The 26,668-nt window shown below is 38.1% G+C and overlaps 1 protein-coding gene across 1 annotated transcript in view; it reads left to right on the plus strand.

Annotated features, from left to right (window-relative positions):
- The window catches only part of LOC118855530 (transmembrane protease serine 11C-like), a 119,564-nt gene that overhangs the window by 87,551 nt on the left and 5,345 nt on the right, over window positions 1-26,668 (plus strand). Inside the window, exons 6-8 of the mRNA XM_036765654.1 lie at window positions 2,456-2,627; window positions 6,234-6,493; window positions 15,050-15,192. Coding sequence (XP_036621549.1) covers window positions 2,456-2,627; window positions 6,234-6,493; window positions 15,050-15,192 — 575 coding nt within the window. The remainder of the gene's footprint in view (window positions 1-2,455; window positions 2,628-6,233; window positions 6,494-15,049; window positions 15,193-26,668) is intronic.

Genomic DNA, 26,668 nt, shown 5'->3' on the forward strand with positions numbered 1-26,668 from the left:
CATATGGACAGCAGAGTTGACTATAATCTCTTTCTGACCAATTGTCTGACCCCCTTTCTGCCTCTGGGCTGAGAGTTTCCAAAGCTGCTTGCTGCTACTGCTACTGCTACTGATGCTTTCATGTATGTGGGGTCCAGACAGGCTTCCACTTGGGTGTCTCAAACTTCTCCTGACAACCTCTTAAGTTTTCTTAGGCCAGATGCATGTCTCACTCTGACCTTTTGTTGGTTCTGTCACTCTAAAATTTTATTTGAGGCATTATTTTAAAGTTGCTTAGAGGAGAGTATTGAAGAGTTAAGCTGAGTTGTCTGTAATTCCCCATCTTGGCCCCATTCCCTCATATATGTCCTTCCAAAAGATGATGTTGTGACAAGTAAACATGCCTCTGAAGCATCTAAAGCAAGGGAGACTTAGAAAATATGCTAAGTCCATTTGCAAGGATTCATTTCTACTCAGTGCCTGGTAGCAATCCACTTCAAGAAATAAAATGTAAATATGCCATCTTGGGGGGAAGAGGGGAGGAGAGGGAGGGAGAGGAAATTTGGAACCCAAAAACCTGTGGACTGAATGCTGTAAACTAAAAATAAAAAAGAAATACATGTAATAAAGGAAGATTCAGGAGAGATGCATTGACAATGACAGTGAGATTAATAGATTGAACAAAGATGAGTAAAAGAATGCTGTTCAAGGCTGAACCATGGAAATTAATCAGCTCAGAGCTCTTGAGCAAGGCTTGAAACCAGGAAGTTGAGTAGCCTGAGGTTGTTCCTTCTAACAGAGAAGCATCTTTGTTTTTATACTCCCTCTACAAAAAGTTGAGCAAAAGCCAACTTCCTTTAGGGATTGTCCAAACAAAGAAGGGAGGAGATAGGGAGGAACCATCATTAAAACTGTGTTTGGTATTAGTTTTTGCAAGCATCAGTGATAAAGGAGTGGAAGTGGGGACAAAAGCATTCTAGTCACTGAGTCAAAGAAAAGAACCTTGTCCCTCAAAAACAGCAACCAACACTAGGCTTCAGTTATAGAATTACAACATACAAGACATCTCCCCTACCTCAGCTGTGAGTTATACTCCCTATAATGTAATCAAAAAGGGCGAGATAGAAACCTACCTACAGTGTAGTAGAACAAGATGGCTAGATAAAAACCTTGAAGAAATATGCTCTATTCTCTAGCCTATTACTCTTGCCTAATCCAACCTAAAGAAACATGCCTATGGATGGATTAGAAGATTATTTAGTTATATATGGTTAAAACACTGCTCCACAAAATAAGCCACCATCTAAGATTACTTCAAGAGTTTCTTTCCTTAAGGTCAGCCCAAAAACACATCCCTAGAATGGGACACAAATGCCATTTTCTAAGCTTTGATCTTAGATCTGATTCATATTCCTTACACACATTAAAACCGGCTGTCCCTGACTCTGTTATCTGGAGATAGCTCATACATTATACTATAAATACAATTACTATAGATAATAGCTAATATTGACATAGTATATTAAATAAATGATCTCATTTGGTCCTCATGATAACCCTCTGAGGATGGTGCTTTCATTATCCGCATTTTACAGATGAAAAAATGGAGGCTGAAGGAAGATAAGCAATTTGCCCAGTGTCACATAGCAAATAATCATCTGATTCAGAATTCAAACTCGGGTCTCCTTGTATCCAAATCTAGCATTCTATCTACTATATATCACCTTGTTGCCCGATAGCTACCTGGCTGTCCCATGTTACTGATGACCATCACCAATAAATGATAGCTGATTGGCAGTAGTATCCATATGTAAGATGAGGTCATATGTAGAAATAATCAACTAAATTAAAGAAGAAGAGCTACATTAAGTCTTTCCCATTACTACAGAGGGGGCATAATGCTGCCAAACTTGAAATCATGACTCTTGGGACCTAATTAGGCCAACCAAGCCCAAATCCTAATGCAAATATAAATTCAATTTTGAAAATGGGGTTTTTAAAAAGCATTCTCTATAGTTGTATCTTTTACAGTTGATATAATTTTTTCTCAAGTTCTGTATTGTAATGTGAGTATCTAGGCACCTAAACATTGCTGCATTCTTAATCATTTTTCTTATGGCTCATATAAGCAAAGATAATTGATAGAAATAAAATTTCATTTATGTGAAATTACTTCTGATTATATCATCCCCATTTCTTATCCACCCCTTAAACTAGCTTGTTATAAAGCTACATTACAAAGACTAAATAAAAACAAATATTGCTCCTTTTTTAATTAATGGACTTGAGTTATTGTAAAATCTCAAGATAGAAATAAGCATAGCCTAGCCTCTGCAAGACTGATGTTTCATCAGCTAAGGGACAGATTTCATTGTGAATGGTCTAGTATAACACAAGCAAATATAAATTTTATCTACTGGGAGAAATATGCTTCTGTCATCAAATGTAAACAAGCTTATTAACCTCATTTGAACAGGTTGTGGAAGACGAACAAAAGCATCCCCTGGCAACAAAATAGCTGGAGGCTTGGATAGTGTGGAAGGGGAATGGCCCTGGCAAGCCAGCCTGCAACAGAATAATATTCACAGATGTGGGGCTACTCTAATTAGTAACAACTGGCTTCTCACTGCTGCACACTGCTTTGTAAAGTAAGTATGAGCTGCTCTAAAACCATGCAAGGCACACGAGCCATGGTATATAAGTACTAGTGTACTATCCCACTACAAAGAGGTCTATGTCTATTCATTCATCCACAAGCAATCACTGAGTAACTATTAAGTACCATGAGCAGGATTTCCAGAAGGGAGGTCATTAGCTCCTGGAGGCAGGAAGGGGATCAGAATAGGATTCATGTTGGAAGTAGCACTTAAGCAGAACATATTAGGCACTAGGAATTCTATAGAGCAAACATGAGGAAAGAGTCCTTTCCAGGCACAGAGAACAGCCAATATGCAAAGACACAGAGACAGGAAATGGAATGTCAAGTATGAAGAATAGCAACTAGACCAATTTGGCTGAAACTTATAAAGAAGAGGAATATGTAATAAGCCATGAAAAGTAGATTAGAGCCAAACTGCCAAACAGAGGAGTTCATATTTTATTCTAGATATAGTTGAGAAATACTGGAGCTTATTGTCCAGGGGACTGGCATGAGAAGACTTATACTTTAGGAATGTCAACTTGGTTTCTATATGGAGGATCAGTTGGAGGTGGGGAAAGTTCAAGGCTGGGAGACCAATTGGGAGGTTATTACGATTCAGGCAATAGGCAATAAGGGCCTGATCTAGGATAGTGGCTATGGGTAGAGAAAAAGAAATGGATTCAAAAAGATACTGAGGAGGTAGAATTAAGATTTGGCAGCTGATTAGATAGATGCAAGTGACGGAAAGGAAAGAGTCAAAGATGAGTCCAAGATAATGAGCCTGGGAGAGTAGGATGGCAGTGCTCTCAACAGAAAAAAGGAAAATTGGGAAGAGGGAGTGACTTGGGGAGAATGTTAATGTTCTCTCTTGGCTAGGTTGAGTGTGAGATGCCTGCAAGACATCTAGTCGTACAATAGGCGACTGGTGATGCAAAACTGGAGCCTAACAGGTGAAGCAGGTCTTGCAACTTACCTAAAGTAGCCTCAGAAGATCAGCATGTAATTACTTCTGAAAGAAAATGGGGAAAGGCCTTGTTTAGTTCTGAAGGAGATGTGAAAAAGAAAAAAAATGAGCTGAACTGTATTATATATACCTTCAGTTTCTTTTGTGGTTTGTAGCTTTGTAGTTTGTAGTTTTATAGAAAGAATTTAAAACTGGAAGAGAAATCAAAAGTCATCTACTCCAGCCCCCTCGTTTTATAGTTTAGGAAACTAGGGTTCAGAGATGTAATGACTTAACTAAGGTCACACAGGTTAGTAAGTAGCCAAACCTATATTCAAAACCGAGTCTCTAGGCTCCAAGTACAGGACCACGCTATCCTGACTCCAACTTGAAATTCGCTATCTCTTTCCACAATTCCACACTGAATTCTGCATACATATAGCTAATGTGCTCAAGTATTGAGTAACTGTAATTATAAAATGGGGTAAGAAGATGTGTTGCAGTTTCAGTTTTTAAACTTTTAAAACAATTTTTATATTTTCCTATTCTTTTAAGGTTTGCATTTGATGTTTCTATGATGCTTTTTGATAGCTGTGAGCTTTTAATAATAAGTTAAATGAAAAACCTACTTAGAAATTATAATTATAGAAAGGCAGAGCTAAAACAGACCCTATAATATCCTTTAATCCAACCATGTCATTTTTTAGATGAGGAATCAAAGAGATTGAGTGACTTGCCCAAGATCATGTGACTACTAAGGAAACTAGGATTTGAGGTCAAGTCCAGTATTCTCTCAATTATATCATGTATTCATCCTCTTTCCTACTATGTTCTATGCATAGCTGTTCCTTTCCACTACCTATAATCACTAGAGGAATTTAAGGGTTTTAACTGTCAATATAGTTCATTTTTAAGGCAAATTATAAATTTACCTTTTTTTCAGTTAACAATGAGCTATTTCATTTCCCTCACACCTCACTCTAAATACTAATAAAAAATACAAATAAAAACAAAAACCTTGTAACAAATACATAATCTAGCAAAACAAATAATATTGACTATGTCCAAAAATATATACTATTGATTTTCAACTTAAGTCCACCACCTCACTGTCAGGAGGCGAGTAGCATGTGATATCATTGATCCTCTGGAATCACGGTTGGTTATTTTGTTGAAAAGAGTTTTTTAAGGCTTTCAAAATCGTTTGTCTGGATGATGTTTTGTAAATTGTTCTTCTGGTTCTACTTACTTCACTCTACATCAGTCTATACAAGGATTCTCAGGTTTCTCTGAAACCTTTCTTTTTATCATTTTTATAGTATAATTATTATTCCATTTACTCACATAAAATAATTTAGTCATTCTCCAATTGATGAGCACCCCCTCAGTTTCCAGTTCTTTGCCAATGAGAAAGAGCTGGTTTTCTTCTTTCTTTGATCTTTTTGGGGTACAGACTCAGTAGAGACATCACTGAGTCAAAGAGTCAAGTCAATAAGCATATATTAAGGGCTTACTTTGTACCAGACACTGTGCTAATTCTGGGATACAAATAAAAGCAAAAAGTAAGACAGTTTTATCCCTCAAGGAACTTAAATCCTAATGAGGGAAGATAATACATAAAAGGGAGCTGAAAGGGGGAGGGGAAAATATGCCCACACGGCAGTATAAGTTCTAAGAATGAAGTGTGGCTGGTCTGGGCCCTTACTTAAAATGGAAGCTCCAGGAAGAACTCACCAATGGGAAAAGGGGCCACAAAGGCAGAGAGAGAGAGAGAGAGAAGGCAACATGGTTATAAAGCCCAGGGACTGAAGCATGACTGATCTGGCCCTTTCTCTGGGCATAGTTCCAAACTGCTTTCCAGAATTACTGGACCAATTCACCAATCCACCAATGAAGTGCATTAATATGACTATTTTCCCATAGCCCTTCCACCATTTGTCATTTTCTTTTTTTGTTAACTTTGCCAATCTGATGAGTATGAGGTAGAATCTCAGAATTTAACTTGTATTTTTCTAGTTATTTGTGATTTGTGGCATTTATTGTATGGTTATTGATAGCTTGGATTATTTCTTTAGAAATGCCTCTTCACATCTTTTGACCATCTACCAATTTGGAGAATGATTCTTATTCTTATCAGTTTGAATCAATTCCTCAGAAATCTTGGAGATGGGATCTTTATTCAAGGAAAGCGAAGGTTTTTTCCCAGTTGTTTGTTTCCCTTCTAATTTTAGCTACATTGGTTTTGTTTGTATAAAACTTTTTAAGTTTTGTTGTTGTTGTTGTTGTTAAGTCATTGCAGTTGTATCCAACTCTTCCTGGCCCCATTCAGGATTTTCATGGCAAACATACTAGAATAGTTTGCCATTTCCTTCTCCAGCTCATATTATACATAAGGAATGGAGGTCAAAAGGGTTAAGTAACTTGCCCAAGATCACACATCCAGGAAGTATCTGAGGCCATAAGTGAACTCAGGAAAATGAGTCTTCCTGACTGCAGGCTTGATACTCTATTCATTGCCCCACAGTTCTTACCCCAGTAACTAGGGCCTTTGAATTTATCTAAAACTAGCTACTGTTCAGTATAGTTTACAAGGAAAGCTCCTTACACTTCTGGATTCACAACTTTTAAAAATAGTCCATCTTTTTGGTATTTTTTTAATTGTTGTTTTAGTGCCAAAGATCCTCGAGAATGGAGTGTGACCTTCGGACTCCTTTTAAGTGATTCAAAACTGAGGCGAAGTGTGAAAAATATTATTGTTCATGAAAAATATCAATATCCAGCTCATCACTATGACATTGCCGTTATAAATCTGTCCAAACCAGTACTATATACAAGCAATGTTCGAAAGGTTTGTCTTCCAGAAGCAAATTATAACTTCCCTCCAAATTCTGATGTGGTAGTCACAGGATGGGGATCAAGAAAAACTGATGGTAAGTTCTTTAATGTTCCTTCTTTTTCCTAATAGCTCTAAACAAGATTTTTTTTAGATGATGTATATATGGTTCATAGTACCTTGAGACAAGTGATACCACCTTACTCATTTACCGAACAAATTTCATTGGGTCTGATCGATGTGATTCCATCAACATGGGTGTTCCCTGAACCAAAGGTGATTACAACACTTCCACATTCTACACCCTCCATAAATCTTATCCATGCTTTAGACAAAGCCAAAAAAAAATGTTTTTACATGCCTTTGCTACCAGGTGTCTACTGAGTTCTGTTTGAACCTGTGGCATTTCTACCTTTGAGCCTTTCCCTGTACTTTGCCAAGTTAGCTTACCCTTTTCTCTTTATTCTTTGCCTCTATCTCCAGGCTTCTGTGCATTTAAAAAAATGCATCCAATTGAACTACTGAGAGTCCAGTAATTCAAATCTTCACAGATTTTAAAGACTGCTACTATTATGGTTGACCTTACAACATTCTAACTAGTTCTCTATGACAAAGAAACTATTTTTGTAAGCCCTAAGAAACAGGTTTTGAAATAAGAAAGTTAGTGTTTAGTATACTGCCCTCTCCCTGCATCTCTTTTGCTTATTTCCAAAGTCCCCAGGGCCAAATTTCCTCATGCTGACCTCTAGCTGTCCATAGGCCTGCACTGTCCCACATATCTAAAGCAAGTACTAATCCAAACAATGCCTCATCTGCCCATAACTCAGAATAACCCCCGGTAGTTTTGTGGCTAATATTTAGTCAACTAATTCTTGATAAAATAGGAGCTTCTTATAGCATTACTCCTCCCAGGATCACATGTATAAAAGAACTCCTGACAATGCCTTACCTAACAGAATGAGTCTAAGGGCAGGCATATCAGGCACCTTGGCCAGCAGGAAAGCTATTTTTCAGCAAAGTTCCCTTTGGACATTATCTCTCAAATTACAAGATACTTGGATTACCCCATAACATCTACATGTGGAACCAGCATTTAAATGTTCTATCCTTACTCAAAAGCTCTAAATGAGGAACTATCAGAAAAAGGACTCCTGGTATAGTAAAAACAGCCATGTATGAGAAGTTGAGAGGCCTACAGAAATATTGCTGGAACCAATAAATTCCAGGCTTCTTGACTCTCAGTCTCCCCTGCTCTTCACATCATATCAGTTACCAAGTCCTGTTGATTATACCTCTGGAAAATTTCTGCTATCTCTCCTCTTTTCTCTCCTCTTAGCACCAGCACCCTCATACAGATCCTTATTACTGGGCACCTGAACTATTGTCAAATTCCTAGCAAGTCTTTCCACACTCTTGTCCTTCTAATCCATTCATCGTACTACTGTCACAATCAACTTCCTTACACATAAATCTTCTCTACCAATGCATCATTGGAGTATATATGGGTGACTATAGATTCTCAAAGGCTATGCCAGCAGAGCATAAACTCTGGCAGGTTTATACATGCTGCTAAGCTAGAAAGCCTTTGAGTGTGGTTCTAGTGACCAATTTGTTTGAGATATAAGGGCAAGACCGGCAAAGCTAAATGTAGAGAGACTCATATCAAGAAGCCTGTCCAAAGGGGCCTAAATTTGGGGTATGAGTCAAGGTTGGGGTAGCTGGACCTGTGATTGTGTGTGTGTATGTGTGTGTATGTGTGTATGTATGTGTGTATGTGTATGTGTGTGTATGTGTGCATGTGTGTATGTGTGTATATGTATATGTGTGCATGTGTGTATGTGTGTGTATATGTGTGTGTGTAGGGTGCATGTGTGTCTGTGTGTATATGTGTGTCTGTGTGTGTGTGTAGGGTGCATGTGTATGTATGTGTATGTGTGTTTATGTGTGTGTATGTGTGGGTCTGTGTGTGTGTATGTTTGTGTATGTGTGTATATGTGTGTGTGCGTGTGTGTATGTGTGTCTCTGTGTGTACGTGTGTGTGTATGTATGTGTGTGTTGGGTGTGTGTGTGTGTCTGTGTGTGTATGTGTGTATGTGTGTATGCATGTGTGTAGGGTGCATGTGTGTATGTGTGTGTACATGTGTGTATGTGTTTTAGAGTCACATGTGTATGTGTGTATGTATGTGTGTATGTGTGCATGTGCATGTATGTGTATGTGTGTGTAGGGTGTGTGTATGAATGTGTACATGTGTGCATGTGTGTATGTGTTTCAGAGTCACATGTGTATGTGTGTATGTGTGTGTATGTATGTGCATGTACGTTTTAGTCACGTGTGTATGTGTGTGTATGTGTGTGTATGTGTTTTAGAGTCACATGTGTATGTGAGTATGTATGTGTTTTAGAGTCACATGTGTATGTATGTGTGTATGTATGTATGTATGTGTTTTAGAGTCACATGTGTATGTGTCTGTATGTGTTTTAGAGTCACATGTGTATGTGTGTGTATATGTATGTGTTTTAGAGTCGTGTGTGTGTGTGTGTGTGTGTGTGTGTGTGTACGCTTTTCTCCAGATAAAATAAGAGCCCCTTAAGGAAAGACTGTTTGGTTTTGTCTTCGTATCTACAGTAACTAGTTTAGTACCTAGAATATAGTTGATACTTAAAAAATTTTGTTGGATGACTAAATGTTTTACAAGTAAGCATTTAGCATATGCCCAGTTCTACACTAGGCTCTAGGAACGCAAAAACAAAATTAAAACACCATCTGACCTCAAGGACACTATAATCTATTAAGGAAAAAACCAAGTAGTACACAGATAATTAAAAACAAAACATATCCTGAGTTAATACAGAGTAATTTCCATGTCGTATAGTACCAACAAATGGGGAAATTGGCATAGTTCCTGTATAAAAGGTGGCAGTGACCTGAATTTTGAAGGAAGCTAATTCTCCTAGAAGGCAAATATGTAGAGTGAGTGCATTCCAGGCATAAGGGACAGCTTCTGCAAAGGCATGGTGAAAGGAGATGAAATGCCCTGTGCAGGGGACAAGTAAGCCAGTCAACTGGAACACAGAATACATGAAAGGATTGTTTAATAATTACGGAAAGGTAGGATGGAGCCCGATGGGAAAGAGCTTCGAAAGTTAAATAAAGGAGTTTGTCTTTTACCTTCATGGTCATAGGGAGCTTCCTGAGTAAGGAAGTGACATGGTCAAATTTGTGCTTTAAGAATATTAATTTGGTAGCACTATGAAGAATGGATTGGAGAAAGGGAAAAACTGAAGGGAAACCAATTAGGAGGCTATTGCAATAGTTGAGATGCCAAAGGTTTGAAGTAAGATGACTGACTGTGAGTGAAAAAGGATTTCAGCAGCAGAGATGTGGCCCTCCAGGCATGGGTAATGTATATGACCTGTACAAGTGATTGGAGTAGGACTGGTATAGCAGATTATTGCATACATGTTCAGCTGTCAACACTACATTCTCTACTTTTGTTTGCTTGTTTTTCTCTCTCCAAAGGGAAGGATCAATGTTGAGGGGAGAGAGAGCCTTTTTTCTGGTCTATTTATCCAGAAATGACCAATATCAAAAACAAAAGGCATCCATAAAACCCCTTGTTTTGTTTTATGGTCTAATGTATGTAGATAGGAGATAGCAAGTGAAGATCAGGGAACGACTGGAGATTTGGCTTAGCTGGAACATAAAAGCATGAAACAGAGTAAATTGAAATACTGCTGGAAAAGAAGGTTGGATCCCCAAAGTGAAGAGCTTTAAGTGTCAGATTAAGTAGTTTGTGTTTTATACTTTGGGCACCTTTGTGCCTTAGGAAGGGCAGCTATATGAAGGAATAGACTAGAGAAGGAAGAAGCCTAAAGCAGGAAGATCATTTGGCAGGCTATTACAATAGTCCCAAGCCAGAGGAATTTATTTAACTTTGTGGAAATGGGAATGAAAAGAAGGGGACAGATGTGAAAGATACGATAGAGGTAGAATCAACATGGCTCGATAATTGATTGAATGCGAGTATAAAAAGAGAGAAGAGTCAGAGCTGAGTATAAAGTTTCAGGCCTTGGAGATTTTGAAAGTAATGGTGACATCAACAGAAACAAGGAGTTTGGGAAGTAGGGCAGGTTTTAGAGCAGAAGATGATGACTTTAGTTTTAGACAGGTTGGATTTGGCACTCTAGTAGGACCTCAACGTAGAGACGTCCAGCGAGCAATTGGAAATAGGAACTTGAGCTAAGAGAAAATGGAAAAAGAGAGACAGACAGAGAGAAAGAGAGAGATGGAGAGAAGAGGGACCTGAGTTCAAATCCAGCTTCAAAACACTTACTAGTTTGTGACCTTAGGCAAATCACTTAACTTCTGTCTGCCTCAGTTTCCTCAACTATAAAACGTAAATAATAATATCTCCTCTTCTCATGAGGATAAACATAATTAGATAATATTTTAAACTACTTTGCAAACCCTAAATAAAGGCAAGTCATTATTATTATTAGATGATAGATACAGGACATATCAAAGATGTCAATTAAACCTTTGAAGTCAGATGAAACACCAAAGGAAAAAAGTATATAGGAAGGCCAAGGACAGAGCCTTGAAGGACACTATATGTGGGGAGTGGAAAGACATTGATGAACCACTAAAAGTGACCGAGAAACAGCAGTAAGCATTAGAGAACTAGGAAATAGCTGTATCAGAGAAGCTAAGAGAAAAGATAGTAGTACAGGAGGAGGAGGTAGTCAACAGTAGTAAATGCTAGATAGGACAAGGAAAAAGAAGGCTGAGAAAGGTCACCAAACTTAAGAATTAAGAGTTCATTGGTCTTTGTCACAAAAGTATCTGAGTGTGTAGGGTACTAGAGTGGGTATATTGAGAAAATGTGATATAAAATCAAAAGATATCAATAAAAAGATTTTTAAACTAATAAATATATAAATACTTTAAAAGAGATTATTGGTGAACTTTGAGGGAAAAATTAGTTGATTATAAGTCCCTTGGGGGCAGATACTGTTTTTATCCCCACCTATTCTCAGTAGCTAGCACAGGGTGTTAGCCACAGTATGTGCTTTAAAACATTTGTTGGATAATTGAATTGAAAGCCAGAGGTGTCCATTTTTTCATCTCCATAAAATCTTTGAGAAACTGGTATACGAATATAATTTTATATAGTAGGTTACATTTTCACTGAAGCACAATTGAGAGCTGCGAAAGATAGCAAATCTTGCCATGTTACATACCCCAAATAAAGAATTTGATTCAACAGAACAAGTATATTCTGAAAAATTCTCCAGCAACAAGGCTATTCTCATACATTAAGGGTAATATAAGGTGACTTAATAGATGCAATCACAGAAATAACATTGTCCAGTGTTCCTCTGAATATCAATAAATATCAGATAAAAGGAAGGAGACAGGCATTTGCCATTGTAATAAAAGGATGACTGTGCAAAGTCCCAAATTAAAAATATATTGCCCACAGATGGCAAGATCAACCAGATATTTTTTTGTAGATAATATTGTGCTGATTGAACATTCCAGAGCCTTCTCAGTAAGATCCAGGCATTCAAAAGAGATGAAGTCTAGGAATCCATACAGAAATTAAACAAACATCAAACTCATTAAAATGCCTATCATGCGCCAGAAACTGTCTTAAGTCCTGGGAATGCAAATGTGAGACACTCAAGAAGCTTACATTCCTTGAAATCAAGGATAAGGACTGGGCCTGTGATTTCATTGGTTATGGAAAACTTCAGTGAGGAAATTCCTTCTACCAATGTAACTCAGCACCTTCTCTGCACCTTATAGTCTTAGAGGGTGGCCTAGAGCACTGACTTGCCCAAGATTAAGCAGCCAGTATATGTCAGAGGAAAGACTTGAACCTAGGTCTTCGTAGCTTTAAAGCTAATTCTTTATTGACTAAAGCACAATGAATCAAATGAAAGAAAAATATCAATGACTCAAATTATGGCTACAGTTGGAAATGGAATGGAAAGCTTGCTGAGATGGTCCATCCATCCATCCTGAACAGGTACTATAAGTGGACAATGAGCTGGGTCCAGAATTTAATAGCAGGAGGAGAGTGGGCTGAATTGCATTTATAAAATTAGTCAGTGCTTTCAATGATCCTAATTTATTACCTGCTGCAAAAGTCCACTTTTTAAAGATCAGCATTCTCCCAGTGATGCCATATTCCTGAAATTCATAAATCATCATGGCTTTAGAAAGTTCAAAATTTCAAATGGCCCAGAGCAAGAGAAAGACTACAGTGAACATAAATGGGCTAGAACCCTCTGCTAACCTTGTGTGCCAGAATTATAGAAGATAGTATCAAGGACATGTTACTATAAAAGAAAATAGGCTGATCATAGAATAAAGTAAGAAAACTCATACTGTAGCTACAACCTATTTTTCCACACCGATCTTACATCACTCTCCCCTCACACAGTCACATATTCTTAAGTTTCAGCCATATTGGCTATTCCATATACACAATATTTTACCTCTTACCTTTGTGTTTTTGCATAAAGTATCTGCTACTCCTGGAATTCATTCTCTCCTCAACATATTTTATAATCCCTAGTTTCCTTAAATTCACAACTCAGATGTCACTCCTTACAAGAAACCTTTCCTGATTTCCTCAATTTGTAGGGTTATCCACTCCTCAAATTACTTTGTATTTATTCCGTATGCTTTGCATATATTTATCAGTGCTCATGTTTCTCTCCCATTCCAGTAGAACATAAAGTTCTTGAGGTCAGGGCATATTTCACTTTTCCCTTTTTGTATCCAGTGCTTAGTGAAGACCCTGACATATAGTAAGCACTCAGAAAGTGCTTACTGAATTGAATTGAGCTAGGCAGCTCCATTGGTTCCCATCAAAAAGAACTAGAAAACATTCTCTATGGAGGATTTGTGAAAAGGTGCAGACAAGGATCAAACAAGATAAGAAGCCATGGGTGGGTTTCCACTTTAGAAGGAATATCAGATCCAGCCAAGGGTTCAAGAATGCATAGATATGGCCATGTCACTTCTCCCCACAAAAATCCTCATGCTACATATTTTCTCCTAACTAAAGTTCAAGCCACTTTCCCTGGCTGGCGTTAAGGCTCCCACAATCTGGAACAATCCTAATTTTTCAGCCTTATGTCATATTACTCCCTTCCAAGTATCCTACTCTTTAGCCAAACTAAATTTTTTGTCCCTTGACCCTGTACTCCACTTGTATTTCTTCTGCTTACACAGTTTTGTATGCCTCAGATGTTCTCCCTACCCCTCTTCACTTGACCGACTTCTAACTCTGCTTTATAATCCATCTCCTTCAAAAAATTATCCTGGGTCCTCCAATAAGTCATTATCTTCCCCTCTGTTACTATTTAGCACTTGGTTATCCACCCCTCCCTGCTCATTTATTTGCTTTCTACCTAATAAAATACGATTACATAGTAGAACCATCCTTGTATGCATCTTATCTCCATTTACAAGTGCAGGTATTGGAACTTGTGTAAACCTTTAAATCTCTCAACACCCAGGGCAGTGTGAGTATGTAATGAATGTTGAATGTACCTGTATTGGTTTGAAATTAAAATCTACTACATTAAAACACATCATCAATGTAACAATCCAGATATAGCAAAGGATACAAGGTATATTCTAGCCTCTAATTCCTTATAGAGATGTATTCTTTATGCAGAGAGATAATTGCCCCCAATATGTAAATGCATCCTAACCCTCTGATTACTTTGAAGATTAAAATAGCTGTTTTTATGATTTCTTCTTTGTAGATAGAAAAAATAAACCTATAATTAATGTCAAGACACAGAACTATATTCACAACATCGCATTCACACTATCAGACAGGTCAAAATTCAGTCATTAAACATATTTCAGAGATCTTGGATTTTGTTTTATGAATGTATCTCCATTTTTAAGATCCTCCAGAAAAGACCAATTTCTATACCTCATTGTGGGATGGAGGTGACTGTGGGTTCTCAAAGGTTATGCCAATAGAGTTCTGACATGTACTACCAAACAATTAATATACCGACAAGTACTGATTAAGTACCTACTATGTGCTACCAAGCTGGAGAAGCTTTGAATACAGACCAAGTGATGGATTACATGTCTGGCATGTAAGGAACAACTCATCTAACTCAGAGCTTCTTAAACTGTGGGTCACAACCCATAGTTTAATAAGCACTAAGGGATCATGAGTGGAAAAAGATTTTATTCAGCTACGGTAACTTTCAAATACCATTTACAAAGTAAGAGAATGACTGCTATTTGTGTCACTGGAGGGAGTACTCACACTGATGAAATCACAGATGATTAACGTATTGGAGAAGTATTATTGAGACAAACAAATAAAAATACACTTAGTAAATAAAATATAAGCAAGTAAAGTACCAAAACTTTAAGAAATAAAAACAGCATAATACTTTAGATATTGCTTGTCTCTCAGAATTGCCCGAATTTGTTCATAAGCAAGACTTGCTTTATCACCAACGAGTAAAACAAAAATGTATTAAAATACGTAAGAGTCCATAGAATGTGAATATGTCTCTAAGTATGTTGAAGGGAACAAGCAACATGATCTTATCACAAGAGGCTGGCATTTACTTGAACAAAACATGTATCATTTTCTTCCTTTAGGAACAAGTCCTGATGTTCTCCAAAAAGGAATAATGAGAATTATAGATACTGCCACATGCAATAAAAAAGAGGTATATGATGGTACCATAACAGATGGAATGCTGTGCGCTGGGTTCCTGGCAGGAAGAATAGATGCCTGCCAGGTAGGTAAATGCGCTCGTGAAATTGTGTGGTGTCAATATTAATATTTTGCTTATGGTAAAATGGCATTTTCTGAGAATCCTCATATTATCAAATTTTAGTTTTTCCATGTGAAACTAAACTGGCCAGCTATTTTAAAGACTTGAAAAATAAAGACACCTCAAGCAATATTTAACATTGAACTAATCAAACCACAATCAACAATAAACATAATAATTATTATTATATTGATATCAATCCCAGTTATATTCAGCCACATCACCACCCCCAACATGAATCAGGGTCCATAATATCATAGGCCAGGATGAAGCTCAATACACATCATAGTTTTAGGGTATGCTCATCAATTAATCAACAGGCATTTATTAAGCACCTACTATATGACAAGAACTGAAAGATATTGGAAATACAAAGACAAGAGTAAAATAATCCCTTTACTCAAAGAACTTCTATTCAATATAGGGAGACATATGTGTGTGTGTGTGTGTGTGTGTGTGTGTGTGTGTGTGTGTGTGTATACACACACACACATATATATGTATAGGTATAGGTATAGGCATAAGGTATAGGTATAGGTAAATGTATATGTATGTGTGCATACAAAATAAGTACAAAGTTAATTCTGAGGAAAAGATATCATACAGAGAAGGTAGTGCTTGAGCTAAGTCTTTAAACAGACTAGGGATTCTAAGAAGCTGAGGTAAGGAATGAGTGCATTCCAGGAGTGGGAATGGGGGGGAGTGGGGAAGATAGCCAATGAAAAGTCACAGAGTTCAGTGATGAAGTGTCCTGTGTGAAAAATAATAGGAAGGCCAGTTTCAGTGGATTGTAAAATGTGTGAAAGACAGTAATGTGTAAGAAGACTGGAAAAATAAATTGGGGCCAGGTTGTGAAGGGCTATAAAAGCCAAAAAGAGAAGCTTCTATTTGATCCTAAAAATAAAAAAGAGACTAGAGTTTATTGAGCAGAATAACATGGTCAGACCTACATTTTAAGAAAATCCTTTTGGCAGCTGTGTGAGGAAATTATTAGAGAAGGCAAAGACATGAGGAAAGGAGGCCAAGTAAGTGTCCATTCTATTGCTATAGTCCGGGTGAAAGTTGATTAGGGTCTGAAGTAGTGTGGTGACCATGTGAGGAGCTCAGCTCAAGTGAGCTCCTCCTTAGTGTGCTCCTTCTCCTAGTGGTAGCACAAAAAATGTCCCAGTCTTTGTTCCCTCCCAAGAGGTAGGGTTCTAGGATATCTACCTTCATTAGGTCATATGGCCCAAGGTCCCAATTATTGCCTAGCCCCCATTTAATTTGTATTCAAAAGTATTTAAGGTACTTTCTATTCTATTTGGTTAGGTATGTTTTGAGTTTTTTCCCTAAGCACTAGAATTGCTATATGGCTCCTAACAGAATGTCAGAGGAGTTTTTCACTGACCTGAAGATGGAAAGAAAGAAAGAAAGAAAGAAAGGCAGGAAGGAAGGAAGGAAGGACAGACTAATAGTGAAGGTTAGTGACTCCCTGCTGAGACTTATTGAGCCATCTATATATCCGATATGAACATTCCTGGAGCATGCACATCTATAACATAACAGAGCTATCCAAGGCTTGTCAAAACTGAAAAGTACTTCCCTTCTCCTGATGATTCACATAGGGCCAAATGGTACCAACACAAGAACTCAGAATATAATGCTAAGATTTATAAAGTGCTGAGCAAGGAAATGAAGATTTTAGAAAAGAAGGCAATATTTTCTTCATTGTTGTTCATGGAAGGTAGGAGCTTCAGAACAAAAATTACAAACCTCTCAATGTTAGGAAGGTTCACAAAGATCATACAGTCCAACCTATATTTGTGTAAGAATATCTTCTACAATATACTTGACAAGTGGTCAATTGGTCCTTTGTATGGAGACCCTGAAGTAAGGAGGAACCTTCCAAGGCAGCCCATTCCACTTTTAAATAACTCTAGTTGTTAAAAAGTTGTTTTTTGTTTTAACCTTCCAACAAGCCTACTTTTACATTTATGCTATTTTCAGCAGTTACTCTTGGCTCTTCCATATGAGGGTGATTCAAATACTTGGAGATGATTATGAAGTGTCTCCCTCCCATCAAGTATTCTCTTTTCCAGACTAAACATACATAGTTTCTTCAACTGATCTTCCAATGGCATGAACTCAAGACTCTTCACCATTCTGATTATCACCCTCTCAATAGCCTCCAATTTTTCAATGGATGTTGGCTGACCAGGATAGACCACAGAAGGACAATCAACTCCTTAGTTCTGGATACTATTCCTTTCAATACAACCTAAGAGTACAGTAGCTTTTTTAGTGGCATATCACACTACTGACACATTGAGTACAGTCCACTAAAATCTACACATTTTTCAGACAAGGTGTTATTCCACCATGGCACTCACCTGAGAAGTTGGGTTTTTACTCTAAATATAAGATATTACATATGTTCCTATTAAATTTCATCTTATTTTATTAAGCTCTATATTATAGCCTGTCAAGACCTTTTTGGACACTTATCCTCTCATCCAATGTGTTAGCTACCCCCTCCAAGCTCTGTCTTACCTGCTAAACAAGATACTGATAAAATGTTAAATAGCACAGAGTCATGCACAGATGTCCAGAATACTCTACTAGGGACCTTCTTCCAAGTTGACATCTAGCTGATAATGAATGACTGCTCTTTGGATACGGCTATCCTAGGGAGTTCTAAATCTACCCAATACACATTTCTTCACATTGTCCACAAAAAAAAAATCATCTGAGACTTTGTCAAATGTCTTTCTAAATTCTAAGTAAACTGGTTATGGCACTCTCCCGATCTGCCAGTATAATTAACCCATCAGAAGAGGAAATAAGGTTGGTCTGACATTACCTGTTAAGTCACATAGATAGTAAACATTAGAGGAAGGATTTGAAGTGAGTCCTCTGACTGCCCGGTGGTCTTTCCACTGAACCAAGAAATCAACCAAACAAGTAAAGGACAGGATACATATAATAAAAGAAAAAGTTCATGCAAAAAAAAATCTGGGGTTCTTGAGACACTTTAGGAAAGAAGCTAAATTTATAATAAGAAAAGTAAAGTATCTAGAAAGAGAGGGGAGAATCCTGGTATACTCTGCTGCTCTGGGCAGATCTCATGCTTTGTTTTAATATGCAGATTTTAGAAATGACAATGACAAACTGGGACTCACCCAAAGAGAGATAACCAGGTTGATGACAGGACTAAAGACATACAAGGACAGGATAAAAGAACTAGGGATGCTTAGCCTAGAGAAAAGAATACTTAGGAAGGACATGATAGCTCAAGTCAGTCAGTCAACAAACATTTATTAAGCACCTACTATGTAAGAGGCACTATGTGCTGAGTGCTGGAGATACAAAAAGAGGCAAAAAATGGTCCATGCTCTCAAGTAGCTCACTAATGACAACAAACAAGCAAATGTGTATAGACAAATATATGCAGTATAAATAGGGATCAAATTAGTGAGGGAAAATTAAGAGAGATTGGGAAGGTTTCATGTAGAATATTAAATTTTAGCTGGGACTTAAAGGAAGCCAGGGGATCCAGTAAATTGATATGAGAAGGGAGGGCATTTCGGACATGTATCATTCTAGACATGTGACATTCCAGACCAGTATCACTGGATTAAAGGGGTCTTGGTAGGGAGTAAGGTATAAGAAGGTTTGGAAGGTAGAAGGGGGATAGGTTATGAATGCCAAATAGAAAGACTGGTTTTTTTATTAAATCCTAGAGGCAACTGATAGACACTGGAGTAAATTGAGGTGTGGAGGAGCGGGGGTTGACACAGCCAAAATGGCATGGTTGAAACTGCTTTGGGAAAATGACTTTGATGACTGAATGGAGGTTGGATTGGACTAGGGAGAGAGACTTGAGGCAGGCAGATCCATCAGCAGGCTATTGTAATAGTCCAGGTGTAAGGTGATGAGGTCACCTGCACCAGGGTGGTAGCACTATCAGAGGAGAGAAGGGAATGCATTCAAGAGATGTTGCAAAGATGAAATCAATAGGCCAGTCCAGGTGTGAGGTGATGAGGTCACCTGCACCAGGTGTGGCACTATCAGAGGAGAGAAAGGAATGCATTCAAGAGATGTTGCAAAGATGAAATCAGTAGGCCTTGGCAACAGATTGGATATGGGGATGACAGCTAGATTGCACACCTGAGGATCTGGGAAGATGGTGTTGCCCTCTACAGCAATAGGAAAGAGGAAAGTTTTAGGGGGAAAGATAAATTCTGTTTTGGACATGTTCAGCTTAAGATGTCCACTGGTCATCATATTTGAGGTGTCTAAAAGACAGTCAGAAATGCGAGATTGGAGGTCGGCAGAGAGCTAGGGCTGAGTAGGTGAATTTGAAAATCATCAGCATAGAAGTGGTAATTAAATTCTTGGGAGCTGATGAGATCGCTAAGTGAAGTGGTATAGAGAGAGAGAAGACAAGAGAGCCCAGGGCAGAATCTTGTGGCATACTACAATTGTTTTTCCTATTTCTTTTATGGGGTGTTTATAGTACCTTATTATAAAATTTGGGCTGATATTATAAAATACCATACATATATTTTGTGCATTTCTGAGTTCCTAAGCTTTTTTCTGTATAATCTGTTGGCCTTCATATGTCATCTGCAGCTTCTGCATAATTCCCAAAACTCCCATTTAATTTCTTATACCAATCCATGATATAGCAAAACCACAATGGGGAAAGTCACAATATGGAAGGGATAACTGTACTCTTTTTGTTGGAAAGCTGCACTACTATTAGTACTCAGCACTATAGTTTAGGATATTTTGTGGATGATACGTTGTAGTATTTCCTAGTATGTGGAATTCAAGATGTAACCTCTCCAGTGACGCTTCTTATTTGAATGAAATTTAAAACGTAGACATGATGTTTATAATGTTCTAAAATAAAATGCTAACTAGGAACATTAGAAAGTGGCAGAAATTATTAATATCTGAGATACTGTTGTAGCAGAAATAGCTCTAGATGGCAAATGTTCACAGAGAACACCATAATTCAGTTATATTGATTAAATATGATAATTACTACTTGGTAAGTAGTTGTCCTACAAGTAAAAATTTGAGGGTTTCCTCACAGTTAGTTATTGTGTCTAAAGTGTCTGACTCCTGGCTTCTAGTAATTATGCACTGAATCTAGAGACTCTTTGTCAAAGTAGTGTCCTATGAATTAACACATCTCTGGGCATCTTCCTTGTACTTGTCAAATGTCCATTTGCATCTCCTTGATGTCCTTCAAACAACGTGTGGAGCTCCACCCTGGCTTTTCAACAGTCCAGTCTTATCTGTGTCCTTAGGGAAACCACATGTCATTGATCTGACTCAATGGGGATTCTGAGAGAGACTATGTCTGTCTGCATTGTCAAGGCAGAGAAGACAACCACTACACTAGTTTCATAAGGACCAACTGGCAGAGGTTGTGCTGCCTTTTTGCATAGCTTACTGAGATTCAAGCCATGCTAGGTGTTAATGAGGCAAGTGTCTGAGATAACAGAGAGTACTGGCTTTGGAGTGAGAGGACATAGGTTCAAATCTCAGGGATGCTGTTTACTATTTGTTACTTTGTAAAATGAAGACCTTGACTTCATGTAGTAAACTTCCATATAACAAAACTCCCTTAACAATGCAGGATAGCAGCTTCTCTGCAACTTAGCATCTTAGAGAGTTGCATTGAACACTGAGAGTTTAAGGAACTTGGCCAAAGTCACAGAGCTATTATGTATCAGGGCAAGACTTGAACCTAGGTCTCCCTGGTTTGGGAGTCAACTTTCTATCCACTGTGCCACACTGTGATAACAATGTTAGCTGACACGTATAACACTTTAGGGTTTGCAAAGCACGTAGTCACACAGCTTGTAACCATCAGAGGTGAGATATATACCAAATTTTCTGTTGAGTCTATGTCCAAAAGTCTTCCCAGTCAGTGAAAGTCAATTCCCATTATAATGTGAGTAAAGCATCCAACCTTAATATTTTCTCATAATAATTGCCAAGGTTGTTGAAGTCACTATTCATTCTTCAATATTACAGTTATGCCCTTTTCAATACTGCTGAATACAACTCACAGAAAAATTTCTACTCATCATCTCAAAGGGAGGGGTGGTATAAAAATCTTTTGAAAGGACTGGTTCCCATCACTAGGAATCGTTGTCTTGGGCAGTACTATTGTTAGAACAGCATGACAACCAAAAATTTACTGTGGTGTTCTCTGAGGACAATAAATTTACTAGAAACACAGGATCATAGATTTAGAGTTGGAAGGAACCTTAGGGGTCATTTTACAGGTGAAAAAAGTGAAGTCTAGAATGGCTTTGCCCTGGGTTGCCCATCTAGTAAGCATTTGAGGCAGGATGTGAATCCCTGTCTTTCTGACTCAGAGTCCTAAATGATATACATCACATGAGACTGCCTTTCCTACTAGGGTGTTCTCTGATTAAAATTAAATTAAAATTAAAATGAGAAATGAAAGTCATCCTCTCTTGACCTTACCTTTGTATCAATTCAACTGAAAGCTAGAAAGATACCTTGTGCTCCAAGACAGAAAATAAAAAGCTTAGACTACACCAATTATGTTGGTACTAAAGCTTTGGTGGCACTCATGCCATGGGCTCCAATCAACTTCATATTCTTGCTGAAAGGAAGATCTGAGCAAGATTCCATGTGATCCCAATTTACCAACAGTTGATTAACAGAGCTACTGCCCATGTCATCAAGGGTCACTCCTTTCAGTTCAAATTTCTGGTGCTCCTAGAATTTTTCAATACTTCATAAAGATTCTTTTTTTTTCTAGGATCCATAGAATCATAGAATTTTAGCATTAGAAAGGTCCTTAAAGATCTAACCCCATTTTATAGATGATAAAGCATGTTTTCCAAGTTTGGGTTTGGTTAAACTACATTAATCTTGGGTATTAGTGCATAGGGATCATAGAATCATAGATTTATGTCTGGAAAATGGGTACCGTAAAGATCAAGTAGTTCAACTTCCATATTTCAAAGGAAGAAACTCAGGTCTTCATATCTTCAAAGTCTTCCTCTATTTATGCCTGTTCCTACTTGCCTTAATACACTTCAATAATTCAATGGAACCTTGATCTCATTGATAAAAACAACAGTGTGGACCATAACCCAGACAAGTTCACTCATCCTATTTAACTTTTGTTCATCTTATCCAAGGAGTTCTGCTTAGAGGACCAATTACCTTGCTGGAGGTCTTCCTCTAGGTTATTTAATTTTACATGGTTACACTCAGGCTATCCATTGCTTGCCTTGCCCTGAATGCCGCTCTTTAATGGAATGCCAGGACATTGAGAAGCTAAAAGACATCTTTTAGCTTCTCAATTGATAAAGAGGCATCATAGTATTGTGGGGAAAGTATTGGATTTGAAATCTGGAAAGGATCTTGGTTCAAATATTGACTCTTCTATTTATTACCTGAGTGACTTTAGGTAAATAGCTTAACTTCTCTGAACTTCTGTTTCTCATCAGCTGATTGAGGAATTGATCATAGGCATTAAGGAACGCTGTTAAGTAGAAAGGAAGAGGACATCCAAGTTGTAACAGAGGCAAAGAGTAATTATTATTTGATAGTGAGAAAGATTGATATAAAGAGAATAATATGACAACAGAAAGATGAAGAGGCAAGAAAGTTGTAGTCCATAAGGAATGTTTGTGGGGGAAGGATTGGTGGACTCTGGGAGGCACATGACTACAGTGACAGCAGCATAATAGCGGTTTTGGAAGTAATTTTCATTCCCGTCACTGTGGTATGTAGGAGGTGCTCATGAATGTCTGTGCCTGTCTAAGTTTGTGGCTGTGGCCTGACTGCTGAAGTGCTCCCAAATAGCATTTACTAGGACGGGGAAATAAGTGATGATAAAGCTATGTCAAGGCAATTCAAGTCAATAAGCATTTATTAAGTGCCTACTATGTGCAAGGCATTGTGGTAAGTGCTGCAGATACCGAAAAAAGGGCAAAATAGTCCCTGCTCTGAAGAATCTCACATTCTAATGAAAAAGACAACTTGCAAACAACTATGTACAAACAAGATAAATACAAGATAATGATCACCAGGGGAAAAGCACTAGCTCTAATGATGATCAGAAAAGGCCTCTTGCAGAAGCTGAGACTTGAAGAAAACCAGGGAAGCAAAGAAGCGGAGATGAGAAGGAAAAGAATCCCAAGCAAAGGGGATGATGGGGACAATCAGTTCATAGAGTCAGGAGAGAGTCTTAGTCAGATCTAGTTTAACATTGCTTTATTTGAACAGCGTCAGTTGAGACTACTTCCTGTTTCCTGTCCCTAGAAACAGGTCCAAAAGGGACAGAAGAAAAATAGAGCATTGCAAACAAATGAGATATAACTAGCAGACTACCTAGTTGTGTTAAAAAGATAGTCTTCAACTTACCTAAGGGGGGGGTCCCATCAATTTGGAAATAGTTGAACAAATTATGCTACATGAATTTGACAGAATACCATCCTGCCATAAGAAATGATGGAAGAGCTGACTTGCCTGAATTGATGTGAAGCAAGCAGAACCAGGATTATACAATAACAACATCACTCAAGGACAGTTTTGAAAGCCATTATTACTTGCAGAGAAATGAAAACTCAGCATATTTTACAATACAATAAGAGCTCAATTTCATCCTGACTTGGCTGATTTTGTAATCTCAATAGAACATAGACTGAAGGAAGCTTTCTTTTAAGCATTCTGGGGGGGGGCGGAATGCCAAAAAGTTAATAATATGAACAAAATGACAAGTGGAATTATTTACTCAACACATATTTTAAAATACTTAGACATTCCATGAATAGCAAAACCACCAATATACATTACTATCTATCAATTAAAGCACTAATGAGGCCAAGTGAGCAATCAGCCAATAAACATTAACGAATCCATGACTGTGTGCCAGGCACAGTGCTAAGTCTTGAAAATATTAGTAAAGGCAAAAGATAGTTCCTGCTGTTATGGAATTTACAGCATAATGGGGTTGACAACATACAAACTATGTACAATGTAAATTAGAAATAATGAGCAGAGGGAATTCAGTAGAACTAAGGGGGATGAGGAAAGGCTTCCTGTTGGAGGTAAGATTTTAATTGAGGCTTGAAGGAAGCCAAGGAAGAACAGGAGGAAGAGGTGAAGAGGGAGAGAATTCCTGGCATAAGGGACAGCCAAAGAAAATTCATGGAATCAAGAGACAGGATTTCTTGTGCAAGGAACAGCAAGGAGGTCAGTGTCAGTAGATCACAGAGTACATGGAGGCAGTGGAGTGTAAGGTATAAGAAGACTAGAAAGGCAGCAGGGGAGGCCAGGTTATGAAGAGCTTTGAACACCAAAAAGGATTTTATATTTGATCCTGGAAGTGATAGGGGCCAGTAGAGTTTATTGAGTTGGGGGTGGAGAAGGTATTACATGACCATAGCTAAGTAGAGGATAGACTGGAGTGGAAAGGGACTTGTGGCAAGGAGACAAACCAATAGACTAATGCAATAGTTCAGGCACTAAAGGTGAGGGCCTGCACCAGCATAGTGGTAGTGTCAGATGTATGAGATGTTACAAAGGTAAAATTGACAGGTCTTGGCAACAGATTGCAATTATTGCAGTATTTTATGCAATATTGTTATTCTGTATGGCTTGAAAATAAGATTCCAATAGTCAATGTAGGGAGGGCTATAACTGTGATACAGATTGATCAAACCATTCTGGAAAATAATTTGGAAAAATTCCCACAGATACAAAAAGAGATGATTATATCCTTGATCTTGTCATCATTTACAAGTTTTCCATTTCCATGTTCCTGAATTCTGAAATTCCTTTATCTGATCATAGTCTTTCATCATTCCATCTTTCCCTTTGCCTCACCATTCTTAACCCAATTCTCCATTCTCCACCATGACCTTCCAATCCCTCCATCTCTCAGTACTTTCTCACACATCACCCCTACCCTAGGTACATACTCTTCCCTTTCCCTTTTTGACCCCTTGGTGAACAAGTTCAATTCTATACTCTTCTCTACTCTCTAGTCCCTTGCCCCTGAATCTTATTACCAATCTTTTCCTACTATGGCTTAGCCTTGGACTGCTCCTACCCTCCCCTACCTTAGCCACTATTCACATGGTACTGAACAAAGCTGGAGAAAATCATGAAACCATGCTATCTGGGTCCACTACAAATTTTTTATACAATTTCAACTGAGCCCTTCCTGAATCAAGAAGTTTTTTATACCTCCCTGATTCACTATAGCACTCACTATAGCAACTATTCTATACCTTTTCATCCCTCCTCAAGTCTTCCATAATTCCCCCTACCTCTATCCTTTCAGCTGAGAAACTTGCTTCATGTTCCACTGGAAAAAAATAACTGAATTGAATTAGTAATTCACCAAGAACTCCCTCTTTTCCCTACGTCCTCATTTCATATCATCCAGGTGCCTTCTGCCACTATCTCCTCCATCACCTATCTCACATGAAGAGGTGGCCTTTGCCAAGACAACTCCTTCTGTATGCGTGTGGCTCCATTCTGTCCTGTCTCCTCCGGCAAACTGTAGCCTCTATCATCCCTAGTCTACTTTTAATCTTCAATCTCTCACCGTCTTCCTAGCAGTTTCATGGCTGTCTAAAAACATTCCCATGTCTCTCCCATCCTTAAGGATCCTTATTTGATCTGTTCATGCCTACTATCTGTCATGTTATAGCTCTTCTCCTTTTCATGGCTAAATTCCCCATGAAAAACATCTACAAAAGTACCTCCACTTCCTTTCCTATCACCATTTTATTAATTCTCTGAAACCTGGCTTTCTAAAGTTCTCACTCAATTGAAAACTGATCTCTCCAAAGTTACCAGTGTCTCTCATTAGATTCGGATCTAGTGGTCTTTTTTTAATTCTCATCCCAGCATTCTTGACCTTTCTGCAGGGTTTAACACTGTTGATCACCCTCTTCCGCTTGATATTCTCTTCTCTCTAGGTTTTTATGATTCACCTCCTGATTCACCTCCTACTTGTGTAGCCATTCCTTAGTCTTCTTTGGAGACTCTTCATTTTTCCCTCTATAGTATTTTCTTCCTAATTTTGTCTCCCACAGACTCAATTATAATGTCTATTCAGATGATTCCCAGATCAATTTTTACAGCCTCAACTTCTCTCCTGACTATTAAACATCTTGAACTGGATGTCCCATAAACACTTCTTGTTGTATTACACATTTTGAACTGGATGTCCCATAGACACAACTTGTTCACTCTCCAATTAGTCATGATGCCTAAACCCAATGTAAGGCCAATCTTAAAGGTATTCTGCCTTTATGTTTATGTGCCCCTCTAGGTATATTTCTTTTACAATAACCTGGGGCAGGCCTCAGGAACCTATTCAACATAATGCACACAGTTGGCCATAACTTCTGGTAGGCATGATGAGGACATGCTGCCCGGTATG

Source organism: Trichosurus vulpecula, chromosome 6 (genome assembly GCF_011100635.1).
Source record: "Trichosurus vulpecula isolate mTriVul1 chromosome 6, mTriVul1.pri, whole genome shotgun sequence".
NCBI classification, from domain to species: domain Eukaryota; kingdom Metazoa; phylum Chordata; class Mammalia; order Diprotodontia; family Phalangeridae; genus Trichosurus; species Trichosurus vulpecula.